Raw genomic sequence first — 23821 nt, forward strand, 5'->3', positions numbered from 1 at the left:
TCAAGTTTGAGCATAGCTTGGCCTATATAGTAGAATTCCTGCGTCCCTTCCATGCCAAATTCAGTTAAAAAGAAAATATGTTTAAATCACATGGTCTCCTAGAGCTATGGGGTAGCTTTTTGACATATTAGGTGGAGATACACACACTTATGGACTTTTTGTTTTGTTTTTAGTTTAAAATTTATTTCTCTGTTAGGTTCATTTGTTTTCTATGAATGAGTGTTTTTCTTGCATGTATGTCTTCGCACCACTTGAATACCTGGTGCCTGAGAAGTTGGCAGAGGGTATCAAAAGATCCCCTGGGACTGTAGTTATGGTTGGTTGTGAGCCACCCCTGAGCATCTCTTTAGCCCCTCATTCTAGGTTTTTTAATACAAGGACTGGCCTGAAACTAAGTAGACAAAGCTGGCCTTGAAGTGGTAGCAATTCTCCTGTCTCTGTCTCTCCCAAGTACTGAAATATAGCCTGTGCCACCAGGCCCAGCAAGATGAGGGTACTTTAGAAATTACTCTCAACCACATGCAAACAAGAAGCAGCAGCCTTGCGCTGCTGAGCTCTGGTGTGTCTAGCAGCCGGGGGATATAAGATCCCTACTTGGAAGTAGGGAGTTGAGGTCAGTGTGAATTCCAGAACCATCCAAACATGACCTAGCACTTATTAGCCCAGTTTACATGTGCCATGCAAACCAGAGCTACAAGTCCTCTCACCCCACAAAGTATTTATTCTGGAAATGAAATGGACGCCCATGCTTACCCTGTTCTTTCCAGTTTGATGATGTGTCTCTCAGGAGCAAGGGCAGATAGAAGACCGAGAAATCAAAACTGCCACAAACATGGCAAACGGTGACAGGTGACAGAAATCCTCTTATCCTTCCAGAGAACACAATGAGAAGCAACAGCTGGAGACGATACAAATTGGAGCATTTGGAGGTTTTGTCCTTTTGTTGTGTTTTCCAAAGATTTTTTTTTTTCCCTCTCACAGCCTGCAATGTCTACTGGAGCTGATCGTGTCATGTTCTCTTAACTCTCCCTCCTGCTTTTGTTAACACTTCAGAGTGAGTCAGTCAGTTGTTCCTTTGAGTCTGCTGTCAAAATTGTTTTCTTTTTCTTCTGTTTTGAAGGTTTTCAGTAATTTCCTTCTTTATTCTTCAACAATGAGTAGTCTAAGTTATATACACTGAGATTCCTCTATTGTATTCTTTGTGTGGTGTTATATAAACATTATGTGGAAAATTGTAGGCAAAGGGCACTCAAGCAGTTAAAGTGTGCACGTGTGTATGGAGGAGGGTCAGTGATCTAGTTTCATAGCCACACGACACGAATGAAACAGTAGGTAACTTTTGACCCATGGCATTTGTGGTTTGCAGGTATGGGCAGCATAGCAGTACGGGCAGGACGGATTTTGCTGTAGCACCTCTGGGTTGGACAGCTATCCGGTAGTTTTTAATGATTAGGTGTCTGAGAGCCAAAGCATTCTGCTGTTTTCTCAGTGGAAGTTGCCCTCTGTCCCCACGAGCCTTGCACTTGTCACTCCCCTGCGGAAGAGGTGAAGGGAGGGGCGCCACAGCACAGGCCACAAGCTATTCTAGTGAAAGACTGATTTTCACAGGCTGCTTCCATTGACCCATTCAGGAAAAGTGGGATCTATTTCGCCTTTAGTTGTCTGATCAGAAAAATGTCATCAATTCCAGGAATGCCACTCTTCAGGCAAATTGAAGATGGTTAGAGAAAGGGTAAATCAAAGAGCTTGGTCTTAATTGTCTCATGGATATAGAATGGGCACATCTTCCAAGATGTGAGTTCTTGGTTATCTTTGGATATTAAAACAGTGTCTGTGGTCAGCAAAAGCTGCTTTTGCTTGAATGATGGAAAAATGTTTTACGAGCAGGTGATGTTTAAGATGTTTCCAGAGGTATTCATACCTCTACATTTAGCTTGAGGTCTCAATAAAAGATATGTTTCCTCCCTAAAGATACTTATGCGTCCAGATAAAGCCTAAAGCCCAGTGTGGAGTCCAGGGAATGGCTCAGCAGGTAAAGGCACTTGCCACCAAGACTAATGACCTCAGTTCCACCCTCAGAACTCACGTGGCGGAAGGAGAGAAATCAGTATTGAAAGTTGTCCTCTGACCTTCACACACATACTGTGATAAGAGTGTGCCCATTCCTCCTGCCATACACATACACAAAATTTAATAGAACATTTTTGATTATTTAAGCCAAGTTTGGCCAAGCTAGCAGGATTGGAAATTTGAGGCCAGCCTGTACCACATGATGAGACCCTTTCCAGAAAGATTTACTTACTGGTGTTACAGGCTGAGCTTACACCCCCTATCCCCAGTAATGTTAACGTTAACCAACTGATCCACAAGTAACATCCCCTGGGTAAATACTGGGCTCTAGCACAAGCTTTCTGTTTGTTTAATAAATGAGTTAGATCAAATTTGAAAGTATCTGTTCCATAGTTTTCTGTCTTTGCCCACATGAGTATTAGAAATGCCAGTTTTGCCCTATGTCATGCTTTGTGTTAAACAGAGCACACGACAGCACCCAGAGGATGAGGGGCGGCAGAAATTCCTAAGTCAGACAGTAGGCCTCCTGGAGGCTCAGGACGAACCTCCTTGGTACTGCTGCCTCAGCGAGGAAAGGCACAGAGGTTTGGCATCTACAGAGTGGGATCACCTCTCCTGTACACTCCTCGCCCAATAACCAAAAATACTCTTAGTTTGAAGTTTTGGTGGGGCACGTAGAGAGGAAGTTACAAAAGCTGATGGGTTTTTAAAAACTTGCTATTTAAGTGATACTGATGAAAATTTGATGTAGTAGTGTCCTTTATCATTAAAGAACTAAGTTTCCAATTAAGGCTTTTTAATTTTACCATTTTATTAGTGTATATTCATTGTACAAAATAGTGGGTTTCATTATGGCTGACAATGTGAGTAATCATGTATGTATTTTGTATACTCTAGCATATTTACACTCACATTACCTAGCCTCTTTAAAAAAATCTCAAATATTTCACTTTATTATTTCTTATAAAGATTGCAAAATAGACTGGGGGAAGGTAAAATAACTCAAAGAATGATAGAAATTTATTAGGCTCCTATTCTTAGTTTCATCAAAAGAATGACTGATAGGTTTAGTCTTATGAGTATTAAAGAACGTCTCTGTGAAAGCTTTACGGGGCTGGCAGCGGAGCTAGGTTCAGCAGCTGCTTAGCATACTGAGGCCACGGCTTTGTTCCTCGGCCTGGGGCGGAGACGGTGTAGATCCGGTAAGTGCTTTCTGATTTTTCCTAAAGAAAGCGTGGGGACACGCACCCCACTGTAGCACCTAACTCACACTGGCCAGTTCCCTCCAGAAGGAGATCCGTGGTCAGCTTTGTCTGCAGGTTCCTAGTTCCCTTCAGCAGTGGCTGTCATGTGCTTGCAACAAGCGGGTTCTTCAAGAAATGCAAATCATGCCACTTCATAATTTAAATTAGAAAAGTCTAGGTTATCTACAGTAAAAGAAAAAGGAGAAAAAGAAACGAAATTAATTTTTATAATACTTTACTTAGCTGTATAGCCGATGTATTTATTGTTTTAACAGGCACTCAGGATTGGGCTATTTTTCATGCCTTCTCCTCCCCAGTGACTTCCGGTTCTCTGCATGTTTGTAGTCACAGCATATCTCAGCTTAGACTGGTCATGTTTCAGTGCTCAGTTGTTGGCACGCTTTAAAAAAAACAACAGCTCCTATTTGCATTTCTTACATCTCTTTCTCCCTACTCCGTCCAATTCCTTCCAGCACCCCCAACACCAGGTAGGAGAGAGAAAGCGTTAGTGGGGGAGGGGGCTCAGGTCTCTTAGGTGCTTCCTGCTGGTTAGGGTCATCAGGTTCCTTGGAGCCAGTCTAATCCTCATTTCAGGAGAGCTCCAACGTCTTGTGTCACTGCATCAACAGCAACCTGCAGCCAAAGCCAGGAAGCAACAGCTGCCTTAATCCTTTCTCAGAGCTTCTCCACACTCTCCGGGCTCTGGCATTTATTCTTTCTCCAGAGCCCTCAGATTTACATTATCTGCAGCTGGCAAAGAGCTCCTCTCAGAGCCGGCATAAGGCAAATAGTTTGCTCTTGTAGACGATCTGAATCAGTCCCACATCCGACCCCTGGAATTAAAACAAAAACATGTCTGTAGGCACAACACTCGGTTGTTTGTTACAGGGTAAGCATGGTGTATATCTAAAGAAGCAGCAGGAGGTGAGGCTTCACTTACCAAAGCAGATGTCGTTACACTTTAGTCTAAAGGCTACAGACCCTAAAGGGAAAGCAAGCCTAGATGGGAGCTTTAAAATGTGAATTTAGGATATTTAGGAATGGGGGCTCAGACAGGAAGCATGTTAGAAGGTTGCTGTAGTGGTCCAGGTTAGGAGCGGCAAGAACCTACACAGGGAACACAGAACAGAGGAAGTATGTGGGAGTCACTTAGTCAGACAGTCGTTACCATTTGGTGGCAATCTGAAGAGAGGAGCTGGCGTAACCTGAGATGGTCACTGGGGTTTTACTGCCACTGGTGAGCCGACTGTACCCTTAACCCGAATGCAGGAGGGCAACTCGTAAGGGGTGGGTGAATAAAGCATGAGGTCCCTTTGAATTAGGCAGATGGGTACTGCCTAGTTTGACATGGAAAAGAGTGCCCGGAGAATTTAGCAAGGCTGGGTAGACACAGGCGCAAAACCGCAGGTGCCCGGGGACAGTGTTAAGAAAAAGCAAGAAGTTACAAAGCCCAGGGCGCGGCGGACGGGGGAGAGCATGGCCGCGTGTGCAGTGGGCTTTTGACAAGCCTTTCCCACTGAGCTGGCCGGGATTAAGACTGAGATCAAAGCCGGCCTAATGCAGTTTGCAGCATTGGCATTTGCAGTTTGGCTTATGAAGCCTTGGATCACACGGTGTTCTAAATTCAGGGTAGGTGCCAACATTTCTATGCAAGATCCGGACTTCATGTTTCTCCTAAATCATTTACGTATAGTAAAAGAAGGTGGGGGAAGGGGGTGGGGGTCAGCAACGCGGGTAGTAATGGTCCTCCGGAATGTGCGCCTTTCCTCCACACGCACCTGCTTCCCTTTTTACAGGCTCAGTAGACATTTGAGCCAAGGAGCAGTAGCTAAGAAGCATCCAAAGGGAAACCAGTGACAGACTATATGGAGAGCTTTAAATCCCGGGCAGAGTACAGCGCGTAGGCTAGAACAAGCAACTTCTGAAGACAGGATTGGCAAGATTAAAGTCCCGTTCATGAAGATTATTTTGAAGCAGTGTGAAAACAGAAGTTAGAAAACTACTGATTTTTAATTTAAAATTTTAATTATTTATTTGTATGTGTATGGGTTTCCCACCAGTGTGTGTGCCTGCACTTTCCATGTATGCCTACAGAGGCCAGAAGAGGGTGACAATCACCTGGGGTCAGACCCAGCTTTGAGCTGTCATGTGAGTGCTGGAAGCTGAACCCAGGTGCCCTGGAGGAGCAGCCATGCTCTCAACTGCTGAGCCATCTCTCCAGCCCCAATCGCCAATTTTTAACGAAGAGAAATGAGATGATGTGAAGATACACAACTGGTTTAAGAAAAAGGAAAGCAGAAAAAAAAAAAAGTTAAATGGAAATGTCTTAAGTAGAGAGATGCCATCTGAAAAGTCTCCCACTAGCACATTAGTTACTTGGGCTGTTGGGCTTGGTGGGAAGTTTGCTTGCAGTCTCCTAGAACTCCAAGGGATGCTTGGCATATAAGGGACAGTGAGTGACTTTTATGGAAAAGTCAAACGAAATATGCCCTCTAGGTCTCTGTGGCCCAGAGGTCACTGTAGACATTGTTTTACTAGACTTTGAGTGGAGGGAAGTGAAGTTATTCCCCCAACTCCAGCTTCTACTTCAGCCAATATTTAAAAGGTCCTTTGTAAAAAGGATGGCCAAGGTTAATATCTGGTCGTTAACTGTCTGCCAGCCGTTCTTCTGAGGCGGTGTTAGTGCTGGCTGAACCTGAGGCTTCACACATGCTCCACAGGTGCTTCAGTGTGTCCTAACTCTTAAGTCCTCTATGCAAATGTTTTACTTAATCCTTATAACACCCTTGAAATAGATACTGTTGCTATTTCCATTTTGTAGACAAATTGAGATCCTAAAAAAAAATAACTCAGCCACAGGGCCTGATGGACTAGGACCAGTATTTGGATCTGGCAGTCTAAGATTTAATTAGACTTAATTGTAAATTGTTTGTGTATCTGCATCTGTAGGAATGCCACACAGGAACCTTACACTCCCATACAGGAAACTCTGGTAGAAAGTATTTCAAGAGCATCATTTTGTTCTGGTCCCCCAGAAGAAATAAAGCTCCAAAGATGACCTTTAGCCATCTTCCACGGGGCAGGTGGAAGATATTTCAGGTCTCCATTCTCCTTTGAGGACTGGCTCATTGTGTGTGATCTGTTTACTGAAAAAAAAAAAAAAAATATATATATATAGTATTAACTCATTTTTTTGAAATTGTGGTTTTTCTGAGTCAAGTTCTCGATGCATGATCCAGGCTGTCCTGAACTTACTCTGTAGCCCAGGCTGGCCTTGCATTTCCAATCCTGCCACAGTAAGCCAAGGGCTGGGATTACAGGTGTGTGCCACCACACTCAGAAAACTCATTCTTTTTATACAAGCTAAATCATGATAGATTTTTCTTTATCCATTCTTCTAGAAAATTATCACAGGATATTCTTTTAACTATTTTAATCTTGGCTTTGAAGGGGAGTTGGGGCAACACTGTAGAGGAAAAACCCTGTATCTGATGTTATTGACCTATGTCTCCAAGCTGGGACGTTTCCCTACCATATTCAGCAAGGTTTCCTTTTTCTCGACCTGCAGATGAAGTACGTGAAGGAAAAATTTCCAGATGTAGAGAACAAGGAGGTGCTTTTCGTGTGCATTGGCGTCACTTCAGGAGTTGGGCGGCTTCTCTTTGGCCGCATTGCAGACTACGTGCCTGGTGTGAAGAAGGTCTACCTGCAGGTACTCTTGAGCTTTTGTTCTCTAGCAGACTCTGTTCCTTCCCCCTGCTGATATATATACTTCCACTAATATATACTGTAGAGGTGTGAAATAATTTCTGGAACAAAATTTCTGCAGACAGGTTTTCTTTTTTCTTTTTTGAGACAGGGTTTCTCTCTGTAGCCCTGCTGTCCTTGAATTCACTCTGTAGACCAGGCTGGCCTTGAACTCAGAGATCTGCCTACCTCTGCCTCCCAAGGGCTGGATTTAAGGCATTCACCACCACTGCTGGCTAGCAGACAAAATTTCAAGAATAAAGTAATCAGTTATGTACTTGAGTTTTAAATAGTAGAGATTGGCAGTCAAACATCAGTCTTTTCTGTTTTGTTTTGTGTACAGTATGCACAAATCAGCTAAAGATGATTCTCTGCTCTTTGCTTGAGCAGGTGAAAGACATCTGTCTCTACAAGTTCATTTGGACTGTATAACCAAGCTGCAATATAAATACCCATCAATGCCAAATGAAAGGATGGCGTGTAAAATTAAGTCCTGAGGACTCTGCAGCCAACAAGACTTATTGGCTTTGCAAAGCCATTTTCTCCTGCCTTAGCCAGAGTCAGAGCTGCTCCCATGTAGAGGGGTCAGCATATATGTTAGGTTTTTATTTTCCTTCTTTGTTTCTTTCTTCATGTCTGTGGTCAAAAATTTTAGAAGGTCTCTGCCAGTCAAATCTAATCTTTATTAATTCGGAAGGTATCCATAGCTTTTCTTTTCCTGTTAAAGCACAGGCATAACCTATCCTCCAGTGCAACATAGTCCTGATTTTCATTCTGAAGTTAGCACATCTATAGGCTGATCTAATTTAGCAGTCCTTTCTAAAATCCAGTGTTTTTCAGCATCTCTGCTGTTTGTCTCATTGACATTTAAATTTTTTTTTAATTTAATAGAGCTTTATTTAATCTATTTCTGGAAGATTCCATATACCCCTTTTATTTTATGTGCATTATATTTAATATCCTGTTAGATTCTCCATAATTGCTTGTTCTGTAGGATTGTAAGATATATCTGTAACATTTTCTATGCCATAATGTCTTTTAAAATGTTGTATTTTAATGGATACATTTGTTGGATCATCATCAGCTTCCATTTGCAAAGGCATGTCCAAGATAGCCATCACCTTTAATAAATGTTCAATCTCAGAATCATCGTTTTCAGAATTCAAGGTAAAAAGCATATTGACATCTTAAGTATGAGCCAGGCTTGGTGGTGCACACCTGTATCCCAGCACTCTGGGAGACAAAGGCAGGTGGATCTCTCGTGAGTTAGAGGCCAGCCTGGTCTACAAAGTGAGTCTAGGACAGTCAAAGCTACACAGAGAAACCCTGTCCCGAAAAAAAAAAAAACAAAATTCTAAGTATGAATCAATTATATGATGTATTAACATATGTACATACTTTAATTCTCCAAACTCTACGAAATGAAACACATAAGCTATTATAAGACATTGTTCTAAGGTGGCATTATTGAACAGAATTTGTATTTTTAACTTAGAATATAGACCTTCATCTAGTAATTGATCCTTGACAAAATAATATAATATCAAGTCTAACCATGTTGGTTTATAGCTGAAGCTTTTTTTTTTAACCTAGCATCTCTATGGGATGCCATTCTATAATCCTCTTAAGTCCTTGTAGATTTCTCTCATATGGGACTACTCTTCTTGTTGTTATTGTAAGTTCCAGATTGGATTCTTATGAAGATCCTTTATTTTGAATCAAAGAGACCTTCCAATCTCTTTGAAATATATATAAAATTATAATCATTATGAAAAATACAAATATTTCTATGCTGATAAGCATAACAAAATTATATGGTCACCAACTGCCTCTGTCATTGCATTTTGCATTTTTACTTGTCTTATTAATTTTATTTAACTCTTTTTTTTTTTTTTTAAGGACTTCCCAAGTATCTTACCAAGTCTGGCAATTTTTCAACTTTTCCTGCCACTTCCACATGTCTGAAGCTATTGTTTGCCAAGTCTCTTGGCCACTCAGCTAGCATGCCATGCAGGCTGGCAGCTGCAGGCTTTCCCCAGGTGGACCCAGTTTCTGGGAAGTCCCCCTCCCCCCATGGGCCTGCAACCCACTGGCAGAGGGACTCAGCTGGACTTGGCTCTGCTGCCTTAGGAAGTATGAGGCTCCCCCCAGGGGAGTGGTCTCTGGTACAGGCCTCTTGGGGTTTCCCACTTCCTACCTGACAGCTGGCTTTGCTGCTCAGCAGGGGCTCCCGAGGAGCCCCTTATACCCTCTGCCACTCTGAGGTTTCCGTGACTCCACGGCCAGCCAGACCTAGCTGGCTGGACTCCAGCTGTTCCACTCACAGAGCAGTGTGCCAAGGGGCCGCATTTGTTTCGAGGGAATGCTTGTCTGTACTTTCTCCCTGGGACCCTAACACCTGAATCTTTTGTCCTAAACTCGGATCTCTGTCTATGTTTAGATTACATGCCTAGCACGATGGGAGCCCAATGTAAAAATTTGGTTTTTCTATGCCTGCTCTAGCTCCTGAATAACGATATGGAGACCTTTATATTTATTAATAATAACGTTAGGCCTAAAGCTGGGCAGGTACTCAGCTATTCTAAACTGGCAGTTCTGGCCTGGCCTACTTCCCAGCCATGTGGCCTCTTAGTCCTGGCACCTCCTTCATCTGTGTTCTGATGGCCCCTCCCCCCTCCCCAGCCCAGAAGGCCTGCCTTAACTCTCTAGCCCAGCTTATTGGCCATTCAACTCTTTATTTGACCATCAGAAGGTGATGAGAACAATGTTTTCAACATACCAAGACAAGAGATGCTTCTAACAATGACAATGCCAAAGTCTAGACTGTAATCAGATCTCTGCCTGAACAGAAGTCAGCATTTAAAATACAAGGATCATCTTCACACAGTGCACAAAAGATTATCCCTACAATTTCCTGGGGGACATGATAATACAGTATTACAGCACAGTAAAATGACGGTTCCCTGGAAGGACAGGATAATACAGATTACAGCACAGTGAGATAACAGTTCCCTGGGGGACAGGATAATACAGATTACAGCACAGTGAGATAACAGTTTCCTGGGGGGAATCTGAATCACTAGTGAGGGTCTAAAGACTATAAAGAGATAAGAGCTAGTTAAAGACCTGGGGTGTAACAGCAGTAGAGAGCTTGCCTTACATGCACAAGGCCCTGTTTTTTTTCTCCAGCATCACAAAAAAAGTAGTTTTCTATAAGTGAGTAGGTAGAGAGTGGCAGATATAAGGAAGAAAGAGAAGAATGTCCAAGCACGGAAAACACATGGACCATAGAGTGTATATATGCCTGGGAAGCTGGATGTTTGGATGACATAAAAGAAGAATAACAGGGGCTATAGGCTATAGCTGGAGGAAGACCAGGTTAGGAAGACATGAAAGATAACAAATTTCCATCAACATCAGTTCAAGCTAGCTGGAGCTACACAGCAAGACCTCAGTTAAGAAAACAAAAACAAAACAAAACAAAACAATCCAAACAAACATAAAATTGAAAGGGGGTGAATTTTATTCCTTAGTCTAACTCAAGCCACAGACGGGTTTTGAACAAGGGGCTGACATGAGTGGTGTTTGGAAAGCTCAGTCTGATAATTGGGAAGGAAAGAATGGAGTGATGAATGGGGCAAGAGTTGAGGTAGTTACTAAAGGCCACACTTGAATATCTGTTATATTCCACTGAGCTGAAATTTCTAGAACAGGCAGATCATTAAGAAGGTAGATTAATGGCTGTTGGGGATTGAGGAAAGGTGATGGTTTCTTTCTGCGGTGGTAAAACTATTATAAACTAAGATATGAGTGGTGGTCTAACAATACACATAAGGTGGGTGGATTTTTTAGCATGAGTTTGAGGCAGTGATAGGGTACACTGACACTGGCTGGAAACTGCTGTTGTATTCGGGGTAGGAAAGCACCACGTTGAAGACATAGGGGTCAAACAGTTAGAGGTACAGGTGTCCGACGGAGCTGGTTATGCTACGTCTGAGATCTGTTGCTTGGCTTATGGCAGAGGCGGTTTTATTATCTTGTGAGATCAGTAATTTGCTAAAGCCGAGAAAGACACACTTTTTTAATTTTTATTTTTGCCACATTCGTGTATGATCCCTGTAAAACAGCCGAGTTGGGCTTGGAGCTCCTGGCTGGGTAGACGCGCTGTGGGTTTTGAGCATCCTTGGGCTGCAAGGAGACTGAAAGGAAGTGATCAGGTTGGTAGGAAACATCTGGGAATAGAGGGCTCTTAGGGACAGCAGTAGCCAACGAGATCAGGAACTCCTGAAGTGACTGGAGTAAGAGGCTATTGGTGACCATACAGATGAATACATGAGAATGTAGACAGTTATATCAAGGGTAGAGGAGAGCCAGGAAGAGATCGGAGCTTAATCATGAGAAGTAGCATGAATAGACTCATAACAGAGGTGAAATTTGGGAACAGGAAACTGCATGGAACAGGTGTTTCTTACAGATAAAGGAACTTCCAAAGGTCAGCTGTAATAATGACCAGCACCATTTACTGAGCACCTCCATAAGCTTGTCGATGAACTGAGGCCTCCTCATGCTGCATATCCAGTCCTTACCCTAGCCCTTCAGGGTTGCTGTAGTTCTTTGCTTCCACTTACAGATGGGGACACTTCGGGACAGAGTTTGTGTGGGGTCCAAGCGGACAGTCACAGGCCAGAGCTAGAAGGACGTGGAGACAGCAACTGGTGTCTTCTCCTCCTGCCATTGCTGGGAGTAAAATCAAGGCCCTCATTCATATTTAAGTGCCCTTTTATAAGATGTCGAGCAAAGCTGGGCCTAGCAGTGCACACCTTAAATCCCAGTACTTGGGAGGCAGAGGCAGGCAGATCTCTGAGTTCAAGGCCAGCCTGGTCTACACAGTGAGTTCCAGGACAGTCAGGGCTATGTAGAAAGCCCCTATCTTAAAAAACAAAAAACAAAAAACAAAACTCCATCAATAAAGCTGTGGGCCTCAAAATCCTGATGACCTGAATTTGATGTCAGAACCTATGGAAAGGCAGAAGGAAAGAACTGTACTAAGTTGTCTTCTGACCTGCACGTGTGCTCCATGGCATGTACCACTCCCTCCCCAACCGCCCGTCCCCCACCGCACACTAATGGTCATAGCTGGGCATGGTAGGTCACACCTGAAATCCAGTACTTATGAGGTGGGGGTGCCACAAGCATGAGGTCAGCCTCAGCCTCAGAGTGAGACCCTGTCTCAAATACAACAATGGAAGTGTTTATTTATCTTATGATAATCACTACACCCCTCATAATACCTCATTGTAGACACAGGTTTTTTTTTCTTTTTTTTCTTTTAACTTTTATTAATTACACTTTATTCATTTTGTATCCCCCCATAAGCCTCTCCCTCTTCCCCTCCTGGTCCCACCCTCCCCCCCTTTCTGCATGCATGCCCCTCCCCAAGTCCACTGATAGGGGAAGTCCTCCTCTCCTTCCTTCTGATCATAGTCTATCAGTTCTCATCAGAAGTGGCTGCATTGTCAGGGTTCTAGGTTATCTCCACGGATAGTCCTTGGTTGGAGTATGAGTCTCTGGGAAGTTCCCTGTGTTCAAATTTTCTTGTTCTGTTGCTCTCCTTGTGGAATACCTGTCCTCTCCAGCTCTTACTATTTCCCACTTCTTACATAAAATTCCATTCACTCTGCCGGTCAGTTGGCCATCAGGCTCAGCATCTGCTTTGACAGTCTGCACGGCAGAGGCTTTCAGGGGCCCTCTGTGGCAGGTTCCTAGGTTGTTTCCTGTTTTCTTTTTCTTCTGATATCCATCCTCTTTGCTTTTCAGGATGGGGATTGAGCATTTTTAGTTAGGGTCCTCTCTTTTGCTTAGTTTGTTTAGATGTACAGATTTTAGTGGGTTTATTCTATGTTGTATGTTTATATGAGTGAGTATATACTGTGTGTGTCTTTTTGCTTCTGGGACAACTCACTCAGGATGATCCTTTCCAGGTCCCACCATTTACCTGCAAATTTCATGATTTCCTTATTTTTCATTGCTGAGTAATACTCCATTGTATAGATGTACCACAGTTTCTGCATCCATTCTTCAGTTGAGGGGCATCTGGGCTGTTTCCAGCTTCTGGCTATTACAAATAAAGCTGCTACAAACATGGTTGAGCAAACGTCCTTTTTGTGTACTTGAGCCTCTTTTGAGTATATGCCTAGGAGTGGTATGGCTGGATCTTGAGGAAGCGCTATTCCTAGTTGTCTGAGAAAGCGCCAGATTTGATTTCCAGAGTGGCTGTACAAGTTTACGTTCCCACCAGCAGCGGAGAAGGGTTCCCCTTTCTCCACAACCTCTCCAGCATGTGTTGTCCCTTGAGTTTTTCATCTTGGCCATTCTGATGGGTGTAAGGTGAAATCTCAGGGTTGTTTTGATTTGCATTTCCCTAATGGCTAATGAGGTTGAGCATTTCTTTAAGTGCTTCTCTGCCATTCGATATTCTTCTACAGAGAATTCTCTCTTTAGCTCTGTTCCCCATTTTTTAAGTGGATTACTTGGTTTGCTGCTTTTCAGCTTCTTTAGTTCTTTATATATACTGGATATGAGTCCTCTGTCAGATAAAGGGTTGGTGAAGATTCTTTCCCAATCTGTAGGCAGTCGCTTTGTTTTGATGATGGTGTCCTTTGCTTTACAGAAGCTTTTCAGTTTCATGAGGTCCCATTTATTGATTATTGCTCTTAGAGCCTCTGCTGTTGGTGTTCTGTTCAGGAAGTTTTCTCCTGTACCAATGAGTTCTAGGGTATTCCCCACTTTTTTTTCTAGCTGATTTAATGTGTCTGGTTTTATGTTGAGGTCTTTGATCCACTTGGACTTCAGTTTTGTGCAGGGTGATAAGTATGGATCTATTTTCATTTTTCTACATGTAGACATCCAGTTGGACCAGCACCATTTGTTGAAGATGCTATCTTTTTTCCATTGTATGGTTTTGGCATCTTTGTCAAAAATCAGGTGTCCATAAGTGTGTGGGTTTATTTCTGGGTCTTCTGTTCGGTTCCTTTGATCCACCATTCTGTTTCTATGCCAGTACCATGCAGTTTTTATAACTGTTGCTCTATAGTACAGCTTGAGATCAGGGATGGAGACACCTCCAGAAGATCTTTTATTGTAGAGGATTGTTTTAGCAATTCTGGGTTTCTTGTTATTCCATACGAAGTTGAGAATTTTTCTTTCCAGAACTGTGTTGGCAATTTGATGGGAATTGCATTAAATCTGTAGATTGCTTTTGGTAAGATGGCCATTTTTACTATGTTAATCCTGCCAAGCCATGAGCATGGGAGATCTTTCCATCTTCTCATATCTTCTTCTAATTCTTTCTTCAGAGACTTGAAATTTTTTTCATACAAGTCTTTGACTTGCTTGGTTAGGGTTACACCAAGGTACTTAATGTCATTTGTGGCTATTGTGGCAGTTTTTTAGCAATGAGCTGTGCCGTTAGCTTTGTTTTCTAATGTCAAGGTGCCCTCTTCTGGACATCTGTTGTATTGACGCTGTCAGCTTTCATTTTGTAAAAATAATTCTGAATACTTCCCTGTGCTCTTAGATATTAGCCCAGGTAGAATGATACAAACAGGACAGACAGGATCCCTGGGTTCCCAGAACAGGATTGTAGATGGAAAAAACTAGGTGTTTGGACCTAGACAAGGGAGACAGGCATGGAAGAAGCTGGAAAGCTGGGAACAGGCTTTCTATGTCTTCAGAGCCAAGATTAGAGATTTTACTTTGTTGGAGAATATTGGCGTAGTTATTTAAAGTTGCTATAGATACTGTATGTATGTGTACAGGATGAGTTATAGGGAGGAAAGTAAAAGTAGGAGAGAAAGAAGAGCACTTGCTGTTTTAGGCCTTTTTGTTGTTGGTGGTGGGTTGTTATTTTTCAGACAGGCCTTGCTAGATGGCCTTCAATATACTTTGCAGTTCAGGCTAGACTCAAACTCACTACAGTCCTCCTGCCTCAGACTCCATAGTTCTTGGATTACAGATGTGTACCACCATGACTGGCTTCTAAGTTTGTGACGTCGACCTGATGAAGAGGTGTTTGTGATTCAGTAGTACTTCCTGGGTGACAGCTGGAGTGACTGTTTCAAAGAAGACAGTGAAGAAGCAAGAGCATACTTTGGTGTGTCCTGTGGCTGTTAGGAGTCACCAACTACCCTATCCAGGGTTTGGTTTTTTAAGTCTGTGAAGTGTTGTCTCAGGTCTGGAGGGTGAGGAAGAAGCCAGCCATTTGGAAGTTCGCCTCTATTACCTGCATATGGTCCCCCTCCCACCTGCTTGCCTACCACGGGAATTTATCTAATACCCAGTCTCATGTGGACATCTTGTCCATACGTGTGAACACAAGTGCCCTGGGACTGTGGCGTGCTCATTCTGGATGGAGTGCAGTGCAGGCTGATGGTGGGTAGGATTGAAGAGAACCTTTCATGTGCTACTACATACGTTTCTCCATGGTCTGAATTGTTAGGGGAACGAATTCATGGGTTACATATGTAATTAGAAAAAAAAATAGAACAATGTTCATAGCCATCTTCACGTGTAAACTTTCTCTCCTATTGAAAAAGATCGAACTGGTCAGGGTTGCTTAAGCTGTTTTTCATTTTATTTTCATTTTACTTATTACTAACATTTTACATGAAGGTATGGACTTTACTGTTGTAAAGTCCTGTTAATCTAAGCACCTGTTAGATTTATAATTGCCTTATTTACCATGGGCCAGGCAGATATTTCACTTTCACTGTTTCAGCATCCTCACCATCCATCTCCCAGCCCCCACCCAATGCCATCCACCATAATCCTCTTCAACTGGTCTACCTCCCATACATAATCCCATGGTACTTGTATTCATCTAGGCTCTTTTCATGCCATTATTGGAGTTCTTCCTCCCAGGCCCCATGGTTTCTTCTCCCGGCTATCCCACTATGGTGTCCTCCTTCTTCCTCTCTTCCTGTCTGTCTGTCTTTCCTTTGATTCCTCCTGGGATTCTCCAAAGGCTGGGAACCTTAGCCATGCCCACCCTATCCTATTCTGCCCAGGTATCGGCTGTTTAATTAGCCAGTCAGGTATAATGACTGAGGCAGGTTTACACAGAGGGCCGGTAATTAGCATCAGACCAACCTCCAACACTTTAGCAAATATTTTAAGATACTCTTCCAAATAACGAACTTTCCCCAGACCTCATAAAGATCAGAGGCCCCGCAGTCTCATTTAGACTGGCACTGCTGTGAATGCTCCTCTTACTCCCTCCTCCTCCTGTGAAACACTCTGAAAGAACTACCGGCCCTAAATGCTTCAGAAGACTCCAGCCACTTGGACACATGGCCTCAGCAAATCCATCTAGTTAGTGCAGGGTGGACAGGACATAGCTGCTTTCTCCCTTGGTGCCTGGCCAGAGGCTGTGAAAGTCTAGAAATGAAGTACTGATCCTCCTATATGAACAATTTGTCAAACCTTGACACACGCTTCCTGTGGCCCAGGTATCTGAGCACATAAAGTTACAAATATTTATTCCTCACAGCAGTTATGTTCCGACCAGCTTGGAAACAAAATCTGCTGGGAAAGATCATTGTTTCTCATCACTGTAGTTACTGTCGATGCAAAGCATAGCCCTCTCCTCAAAGAGAGTAAGGGTTTGTTCTGGAGCCAAATATGAGCAACCATGGTTCTGGAACATAGAGTTACTCCAAATTCTGTGCTCCAAAGTGGTGATGTTTGGTGAGGTTTTTACAGTAACTGTTGTGGATTATTAATATTTATTATTGATTTATGTTTTAGTTAATCAGTAGTTATTCCTAAACCAGCTGTATACCCAAATCACCACGCAGAGACTAGGATTTATTTAATTAACCTAGAGCACAATGCTGGGCAATAGTTACTCCATCCTAAACCTCCAAGCCCGCATAGTTTCCTACCATTCAGATTTTATCCATTATACTTGCTTTTAGTCATATCTTAGGTCCAGTTCATCTCTCCATGTGGTTCCAAGACCTCTCCTGCAGATTCTCTGCTCTCTTCCCTTCACTTCCTCCTTTTCCCTCCTCCCCCACCTCCCCTCTGGACCAGGATGTCCCACCCTATTCTCTCCATTGCACAGCATTGTGGTTGGTTGTTTTAATTGACAACACAGAGAACAAATGGTAGCATGTTTATACAAACTTGAGACAGGTGATGCTTACAGGTGATACTCAGAAGAAGCATCACAATACAATGTCCAGACTGAAACCAGATAGTGGGGGAGAGAAATCAGCATTTGAATGAACAAGGGTAAACTGTACACAGTCCACAAGAACATTATACCAACAAGTAACAGAAGAGTCTTAAATCAAGGCACCTTTCAGATGCCTTAGAAACATTAGGCAGGTGGACTAAAGCGAAGGGAGGAAATGGAGGCTCTGGCCTCAGGTGCTGCCTGGTGGCATTCTTCTCATTTGGTTGGTGGTATGGGTATATGGAAAAGTATTTACCCAGTGGTCACAAAGACATTAGCTCACACATAGAAGAGGACAGGAAATGGCTACCAGAGGGCTAACAGTGGCCCGAGGTAATTTGGCTCTGGACTTGTACCATTCTAAACTCTCCAACATTGCTAAAGTTCTAATAAGTTAGCCTTGAATGTTCCTGGTGGGGTGGGGAGATAGCTTCTTCCTGAGAGCTTTCCTTCAGTACAAATAAGGCTAAAAAAAGCAAAACAAAAAACCTAGATATTTTTCTGAAATGCTTAGGGAATATCTGTGTGAATGGTCTTAAGGCATTCAGTCCTCAAAAAAAATCCTTCTATAAAAATTTAATTAGATTAATAAACCTGTTTTCATTCTGTAACTTTGGGTACTTTCCCTGCATGTCTCTCTGTACATCCCATACATGCCTGCTGCCTGCAGAGGCCAGAAAGGGCATCAGATTTCCCGAACCTGGACTTACAGACTATTTTGAGCTGCCATGTGAGCACTGGGAACAGAACCCAGGTCCTCTGGAAGAGAAGCCAATATACATTACTACACTTTTTTTCCCCAAAAGAGCAGCAACTGTCATAAATCTTGGTCAAAGAAAGAACATAAGTTAGTATAGTTTAACTTGAAAAAGGACTTGCATTAGGTAAAGATTAAGAAATGCCCTAGTTCAACAGCGATATCTTAAAAATCAAACAAAAAAGCTGATCAAAGACAAAAATTTTTAAAAGGCAAAAAGAGAAATCAGAGAAACCCCCAAAATTAAAGTGCCTGGATCTCATTATATTACATTAATTAGTCCATGAAAACATTCGATATCAACAATATTGATTGTGCCAAATACTATACGGGATTGTCAAATGACAAGTACCTACTAGCTGCTAGCGTGATAAGTTTCAACTCCAGAGCTGGTTTTCTTGACAAAAAAAGAGTATTGGACAAGATAGGAAGAGAAAGAAGGTGTGTGTGCTTTCTACTCTAATCATGGTGAAGTGGCTAGAAATTTGGTGTCTGGTTTTACCAGTGAAGGACATTGAATCTGAACCAGGCATGATAGTTCACCTATAATCCCTAGCACTCAGGAGATGCAGGCAGGATTGTGAGTTCAAACGCAACCAGGGCTTTATGGCATGATCTATTTCACCTGAGACAAGCAAGGCAAAACTATATATATATATATATATATATATATATATATATATATATATATATATATATATATATATATGTATGTATGTATTAGAATAGTTTAGATTTCCTGGAGTTTACTTGATTGCAAATATTTCTAAGACTGTCCATGTTTATCTTCTGTCATAGTTATGGGCAGGACAAAAAAAAAATGTATCTATAACTAAGAATAGTAGGCTTTGTCTCTCCCAACCTCTGCCTCTTCTTCCCCCTTCTTAAGTAGAGACTAGGGGTTTTATTTAGCTCACTGTTCTGGGGGCTATGACATCCAAGAATGTAACATTGGTTTCAACTGTCATTTCTTGATACATCTTAATATAGCAGAAGCATCACATGGTGACAGAGTCTGGTTAATTTTTTGGTTAAACAAACAAACAAACAAACAAAAAACCCACAACTCCTTAACCTACTTTTTTTTTTTTTTGTCCGCTTACTAACTTTTAGACATTTTGATTACATTTAGGCCTTTTTTGTTTCTTGGTTTTGTTTGTTTGTTTTTCCAGACAGGGTTTCTCTGTGTAGCCTTGGCTGTCCGTAGACCAGGGTAGCCTCGAACCCACAGAGATCTGTCTGCCTCTGCCTCCCAAGTGCTGGGACTAAAGGTGTGCACCACCATGCCCAGCATATTTAGGCCTTTTTGCCTTAAGCATCAGAACGCCTTTTGCTTGTTCGGAATCACAGTGAGCTAGAGCCTGGCTGTGTTAAGTTTTAATTCATCTCGACACAAGCTAGAGTCCTTTTCCTCTGGGGAAAAGAACTCCCAGTTGAGAAATCGCCTCTGTAGATCAGCCTATAGGCACATCTGACAGGCGTTTTCTTGATAAATTACGTGGGAGGGTCCATCCCGCTTGTGGGCAGTGCCACCTCTGGACAGGTGGTCCTGGGCTGTGTCAGAAAGTAGACTGAACAAGCCAGTAAGCAGCGTTCCCTATGGCTACTGCGTTCTTTTATGATGAACTGTGATTTGGAACTGTATGTTGAAATAAATCCTTTTTTTTTTTTCCAAGACGCTTTTGGTCATGATGTCTTATCACAGCAATAGAAACCACAACCTAAGATAGACTTAGCCTCTGCCCTCTTAGTACTGCTTCCTTCGAGTCCAATAATTACTCACTACTGTGAAATTCCGCTTGCATTTTCATTGAAGTTGGGTCAGAGAAAAAAGATATTTTGGGGCTGGAGATGGCTAAGTACTTAAGAGCACCATCCGCTCTTTCAAAGGACTCAGGTTCAATTCCACATGACAGCTTTCAACTGTTTATAACGCCAACTCCAAGGGATCTGACACCTTCACACTAATGCACATAAAATAAAATTTAAAGAAATTATTTTTAAAAAGATATTTCAATTTTTTTTTTCAAGACAGGGTTTTTCTGTGTAGCCTTGGCTATTCTGAACTCACTTTAGAGACCAGGCCTTGAACTCACAGAGGTGTGCCTGCCTCTGCCTCCCTGAGTGCTGGGGTTACAGGCATGTGCCACCATGCCCAGCCAATATCTCAATTTTTTAAAAATGGGAGAATAGAAGATTCTATTCTTTCAGAAAGTCAGTGTGAAGCTGGATTTGGTGGTACACACTATAATCCCAGTGCTTTGGAGGTAGAGGCAGGAAGATTATGTATTCAAGGCCACAATCTCTATTCTTTCTCATTCTACCTTAGATATACAATTATGGTAACATCAAAACTACAAAGTGGGACCTGCCACTGTTCTCCTCCCCCTCAAAAAGAGTTGGTATAAAGGGATAGATTTATTTTTCCAACAGTAAGCTCAGAGTCTTAATCCAATAATAATTTCACTGTAAAGCCCTATTTTTAGTACTGAAGAAATAATAGATTCAGCTATATGACACAGTGGTGTCAGAAAAGTAACTATCCTGGATTGTGATTGTTTTTAAGTACGTTTCTTATTGCATGTCTGTGGACAAATTGTGCTGCCCTCCCAAAGGTCAGTTTCAGTCATCATTCTCCCGGAACTGCCCATGTTTTTGAGACAGCTAGTCCCAAAGACCCTGTTTCCACCTTCCCAGCAAACCCCACCCACCACCCCACCAGCTCTTTTCCTGTGGGTACATACTGTCTAACTCAGGTCCTTACACTTTTACAGCATTTTACCAACGGAGCTGTCTCTCAAGCCTGAAGACTGTCATTCTTGACTCCCACTCCACTCTCAGATTTTGCATCCTTACAGCCCTTGGGCTTCGAGTAGCTTCCCTGATTTGCACAACCAAGTTTGGTGACAGCTTTTGTCGGTTTGACACAAACTAGAGCAGCCTGGGAGGAGGAAACCTCAGTTGAGGAGTTGCTGTCATCAGATTGGCCTGTGGGGCATTTTCTTGATTAATGATTGATGTGGGAGGGCCCAGCCCACTGTGGGAGGCACCATCCCTAGGCAGGTGAGCTTGGGCTGAGTAAGAAAAGTAGGAAGAGAGCAAACCAGTAAGCAGCATCCAGCAGTCCTCAGCTTTAGTTCCTGCTTGGCTTCCCGTAATATGAAAACAATGCCCTCAGTTTATCATAACAAATTCAAGGAGCCTAGAGAAAATAAAGCCATTTTTGGTATGCCATTCTGTAGAAAGGGATAGCAGCATAAAGAAAGGCAAAGCAAGCCAGGTTTGGTGGTGCATGCCTTTAATCCCAGCAGGACACCCAAGGCTACACAGAGAAACCCTGTCTAGAAAGGAAAGAAGAAAGAAAGGAAAAAAAAAAAAAGGCAAAGTGGCTGGTGTGTCCATTGGTGCAAGACAGTGGTTTTGAAAGTTCCTGGTCTCGAGAAACCTGTTCTCTTCTTCCCATCAGCTATTGGTTCAGGACACAAAGCCTTCGCTAGTGAGTATTCGGGGGCTCAGTCACAGAGCAGGCTGCCTGCAGCTTCCCATCTCTGAGAGTTGTAAGACAAGCAGGCAGTGTCTGGGGTAAGATGGCAGTGAGCTCATCTTGCTTGCCCGAGACACTTTGATGAGCTCTAACTGTACCTCATGCTAAAAATGGACCAGAATGATCTGCCCCTCACACTGGTGATGGAGTGTTTCCAGGAGTGTAAACCAAATGAACCCTTCACTCCCCAGGCTGCTTTGGTCATGGAGTTTATCACAGCAGCCAGAGTAGCAAATTAGGGCAGCTGTATCCTAGAAGCATGCCAGTGGGGCCTACAGAAATCAGCAAAAAGTGACACAGTGGTGCCCACAGCTTATTTGTCTCTTGTCTCTGCTGTGTTGCTCCACTGTCACCGGAGGGCTTCCAACAGGAACATTCTGTCCACTCTGAGCGGCTGCTCACATAGACCACAGTTCCAGGCTAGCTCTGTCTGTGTACCTTGACTGTGCTAGCCTTTCCCAGCAGCACTGTCTCTGCATGTAAAACAAGGATAGCATTGTATTCACGGGGCGATTAGCGGAGCCTGGAGCTTGGTAAGCTACCGTGTTTGAATAAACTTTCTTCTGATTAGTCACTCAGCTTTTATGTGCCTATAGTTTCTTCTGATTCATTCAGGAGTTTCCAAGGCTGTTAAGACAACTTTCAGGAATTGTTTCTTTCCTTTTACTGTGGGGTCCTAGGCCTGGAACCCAGGTTCTCAGCCTTGGTGGCAAGAATCATACTTGCTGAGCCATCTCACTGGCTCTTTGTTTTATCTTTGAGACAGGCTCTCATCATATAGCTCAGGCTCAAACTGCCAATTCTCCTGCCTCCATTTCCTGGAATTGTGAGTATAGCCACCACACCCAGACAGTTATCCAGCTTTAATTCTTTTCCTTTCTTTCTTTCTTTCTTTCTTTCTTTCTTTCTTTCTTTCTTTCTTTCTTTCTTTCTTTCTTTCTTTCTTTCTCCTTCCTTCCTTCCTTCCTTCCTTCCTTTCTTCCTTCCTTTTCTTTTCTTTTGGTTTTTTGAGACAGGGTTTCTCTGTGTAGCCCTGGCTGTCTATCCTAGACTCCCTTTGTAGACTAAGCTGGTCTCAAACTTACTGCCTCCCAAATGCTGGGGTTACAAGTGTGTGCCACTATGCCTGGCTAATTATTTCTTTAGACATTACTGATTGTTCTCTCTCTACTTTCTGTGCCCTCTGTAGTTTACATATATGACTATGACATCTAAATATTTCATTTGTACTTATTTATTTAAATGTCCTTCTCTCCAGAACCTAAGAGGGAGAATTATGTGTAAATGTCTCTATAGCATAATGCTTATCAAATGGCAGGCAAAATCAGGAGTTTGGTTGAATTAACTACACTAACCCAAAGATGTCTGGTGGCTTCGAATAAACTTACACATTCTGACGAAAGAATGTGAAGGGTGGAGAGGAAAATTACCATACAAAATGGTTACGTTCTTATTTCCTTATAAAAATAGTAAGGAAATCTGAAAGGACCTCAGGGAAGCTGATTCTATGTGATCACGAGGAAGAATTGCATACAGAGTTAACATGAATCCTCTGTCCTAGGTATTCTCCTTTTTCTTCATTGGCCTGATGTCTATTATGATACCCCTGTGCAGCATCTTTGGGGCCCTCATTGCTGTCTGCCTCATCATGGGTCTCTTCGATGGATGCTTCATTTCCATCATGGCCCCCATTGCCTTTGAATTAGTTGGTCCTCAGGATGCTTCCCAAGCAATTGGATTTCTACTTGGATTCATGTCTATACCCATGACTGTGGGTCCTCCAGTTGCAGGTAAATATAAACATTCTATATTAATTGTTCTAATTCATAGCATTTTCTACTGTGGATCCTAAACCTCATTTACTTGTGAAATATATTTAACATATTTTTAATAATCCTTTGTATGCTTTCTCCCATTCATTTTTTGTTTGTTTTGGGTGAGAGGCTTTTGTTTGTTTGTTTGTATGTTTGTTTTTTAAGACAGAGTTTGTCTGTGAAGTTCTGGCTGTCCTATAACTCACTCTGTATATCAGGCTGGCCTCAGACTTAGAGATCTGACTGCTTTTGCCTCCTGAGTGCTGGGATTAAAGCGTACACCACCATCCTCTGGCTCCTTCTCATTTTAAATAAGACTCTCTGTTAACAATAAGTTGAAAAAGTTTGTTGGGGAGCATTCTGTGTGTGTGTGTGTGTGTGTGTGTGTGTGTGTGTGTGTGTGTGTGT

General features: G+C 42.6%; 1 protein-coding gene and 1 long non-coding RNA gene across 3 annotated transcripts in view; one reads left to right on the plus strand and one right to left on the minus strand.

Moving 5' to 3' along the window:
• LOC129683326 (uncharacterized) overlaps positions 1 to 998 on the minus strand; it is a 23455-nt gene extending 22457 nt beyond the window's left edge. Inside the window, exon 1 of the long non-coding RNA XR_008721134.1 lies at positions 754 to 998. This is a non-coding gene — a long non-coding RNA (uncharacterized LOC129683326). The remainder of the gene's footprint in view (positions 1 to 753) is intronic.
• Positions 1 to 23821, plus strand: part of Slc16a10 (solute carrier family 16 member 10) — a 109821-nt gene that overhangs the window by 78721 nt on the left and 7279 nt on the right. The window contains exons 4-5 of one of the 2 annotated variants that reach the window (XM_055615978.1): positions 6883 to 7026; positions 23161 to 23389. In XM_055615978.1, coding sequence (XP_055471953.1) covers positions 6883 to 7026; positions 23161 to 23389 — 373 coding nt within the window. Of the gene's footprint in view, positions 1 to 6882; positions 7027 to 23160; positions 23390 to 23821 lie in introns of those variants that run through there. The other variant, XM_055615979.1, reaches the window with a different exon arrangement.

The sequence above is a fragment of the Psammomys obesus genome, unplaced genomic scaffold (genome assembly GCF_907164565.1).
Source record: "Psammomys obesus unplaced genomic scaffold, mPsaObe1.curated_primary_1811, whole genome shotgun sequence".
Classification (NCBI taxonomy): Eukaryota; Metazoa; Chordata; class Mammalia; order Rodentia; family Muridae; genus Psammomys; species Psammomys obesus.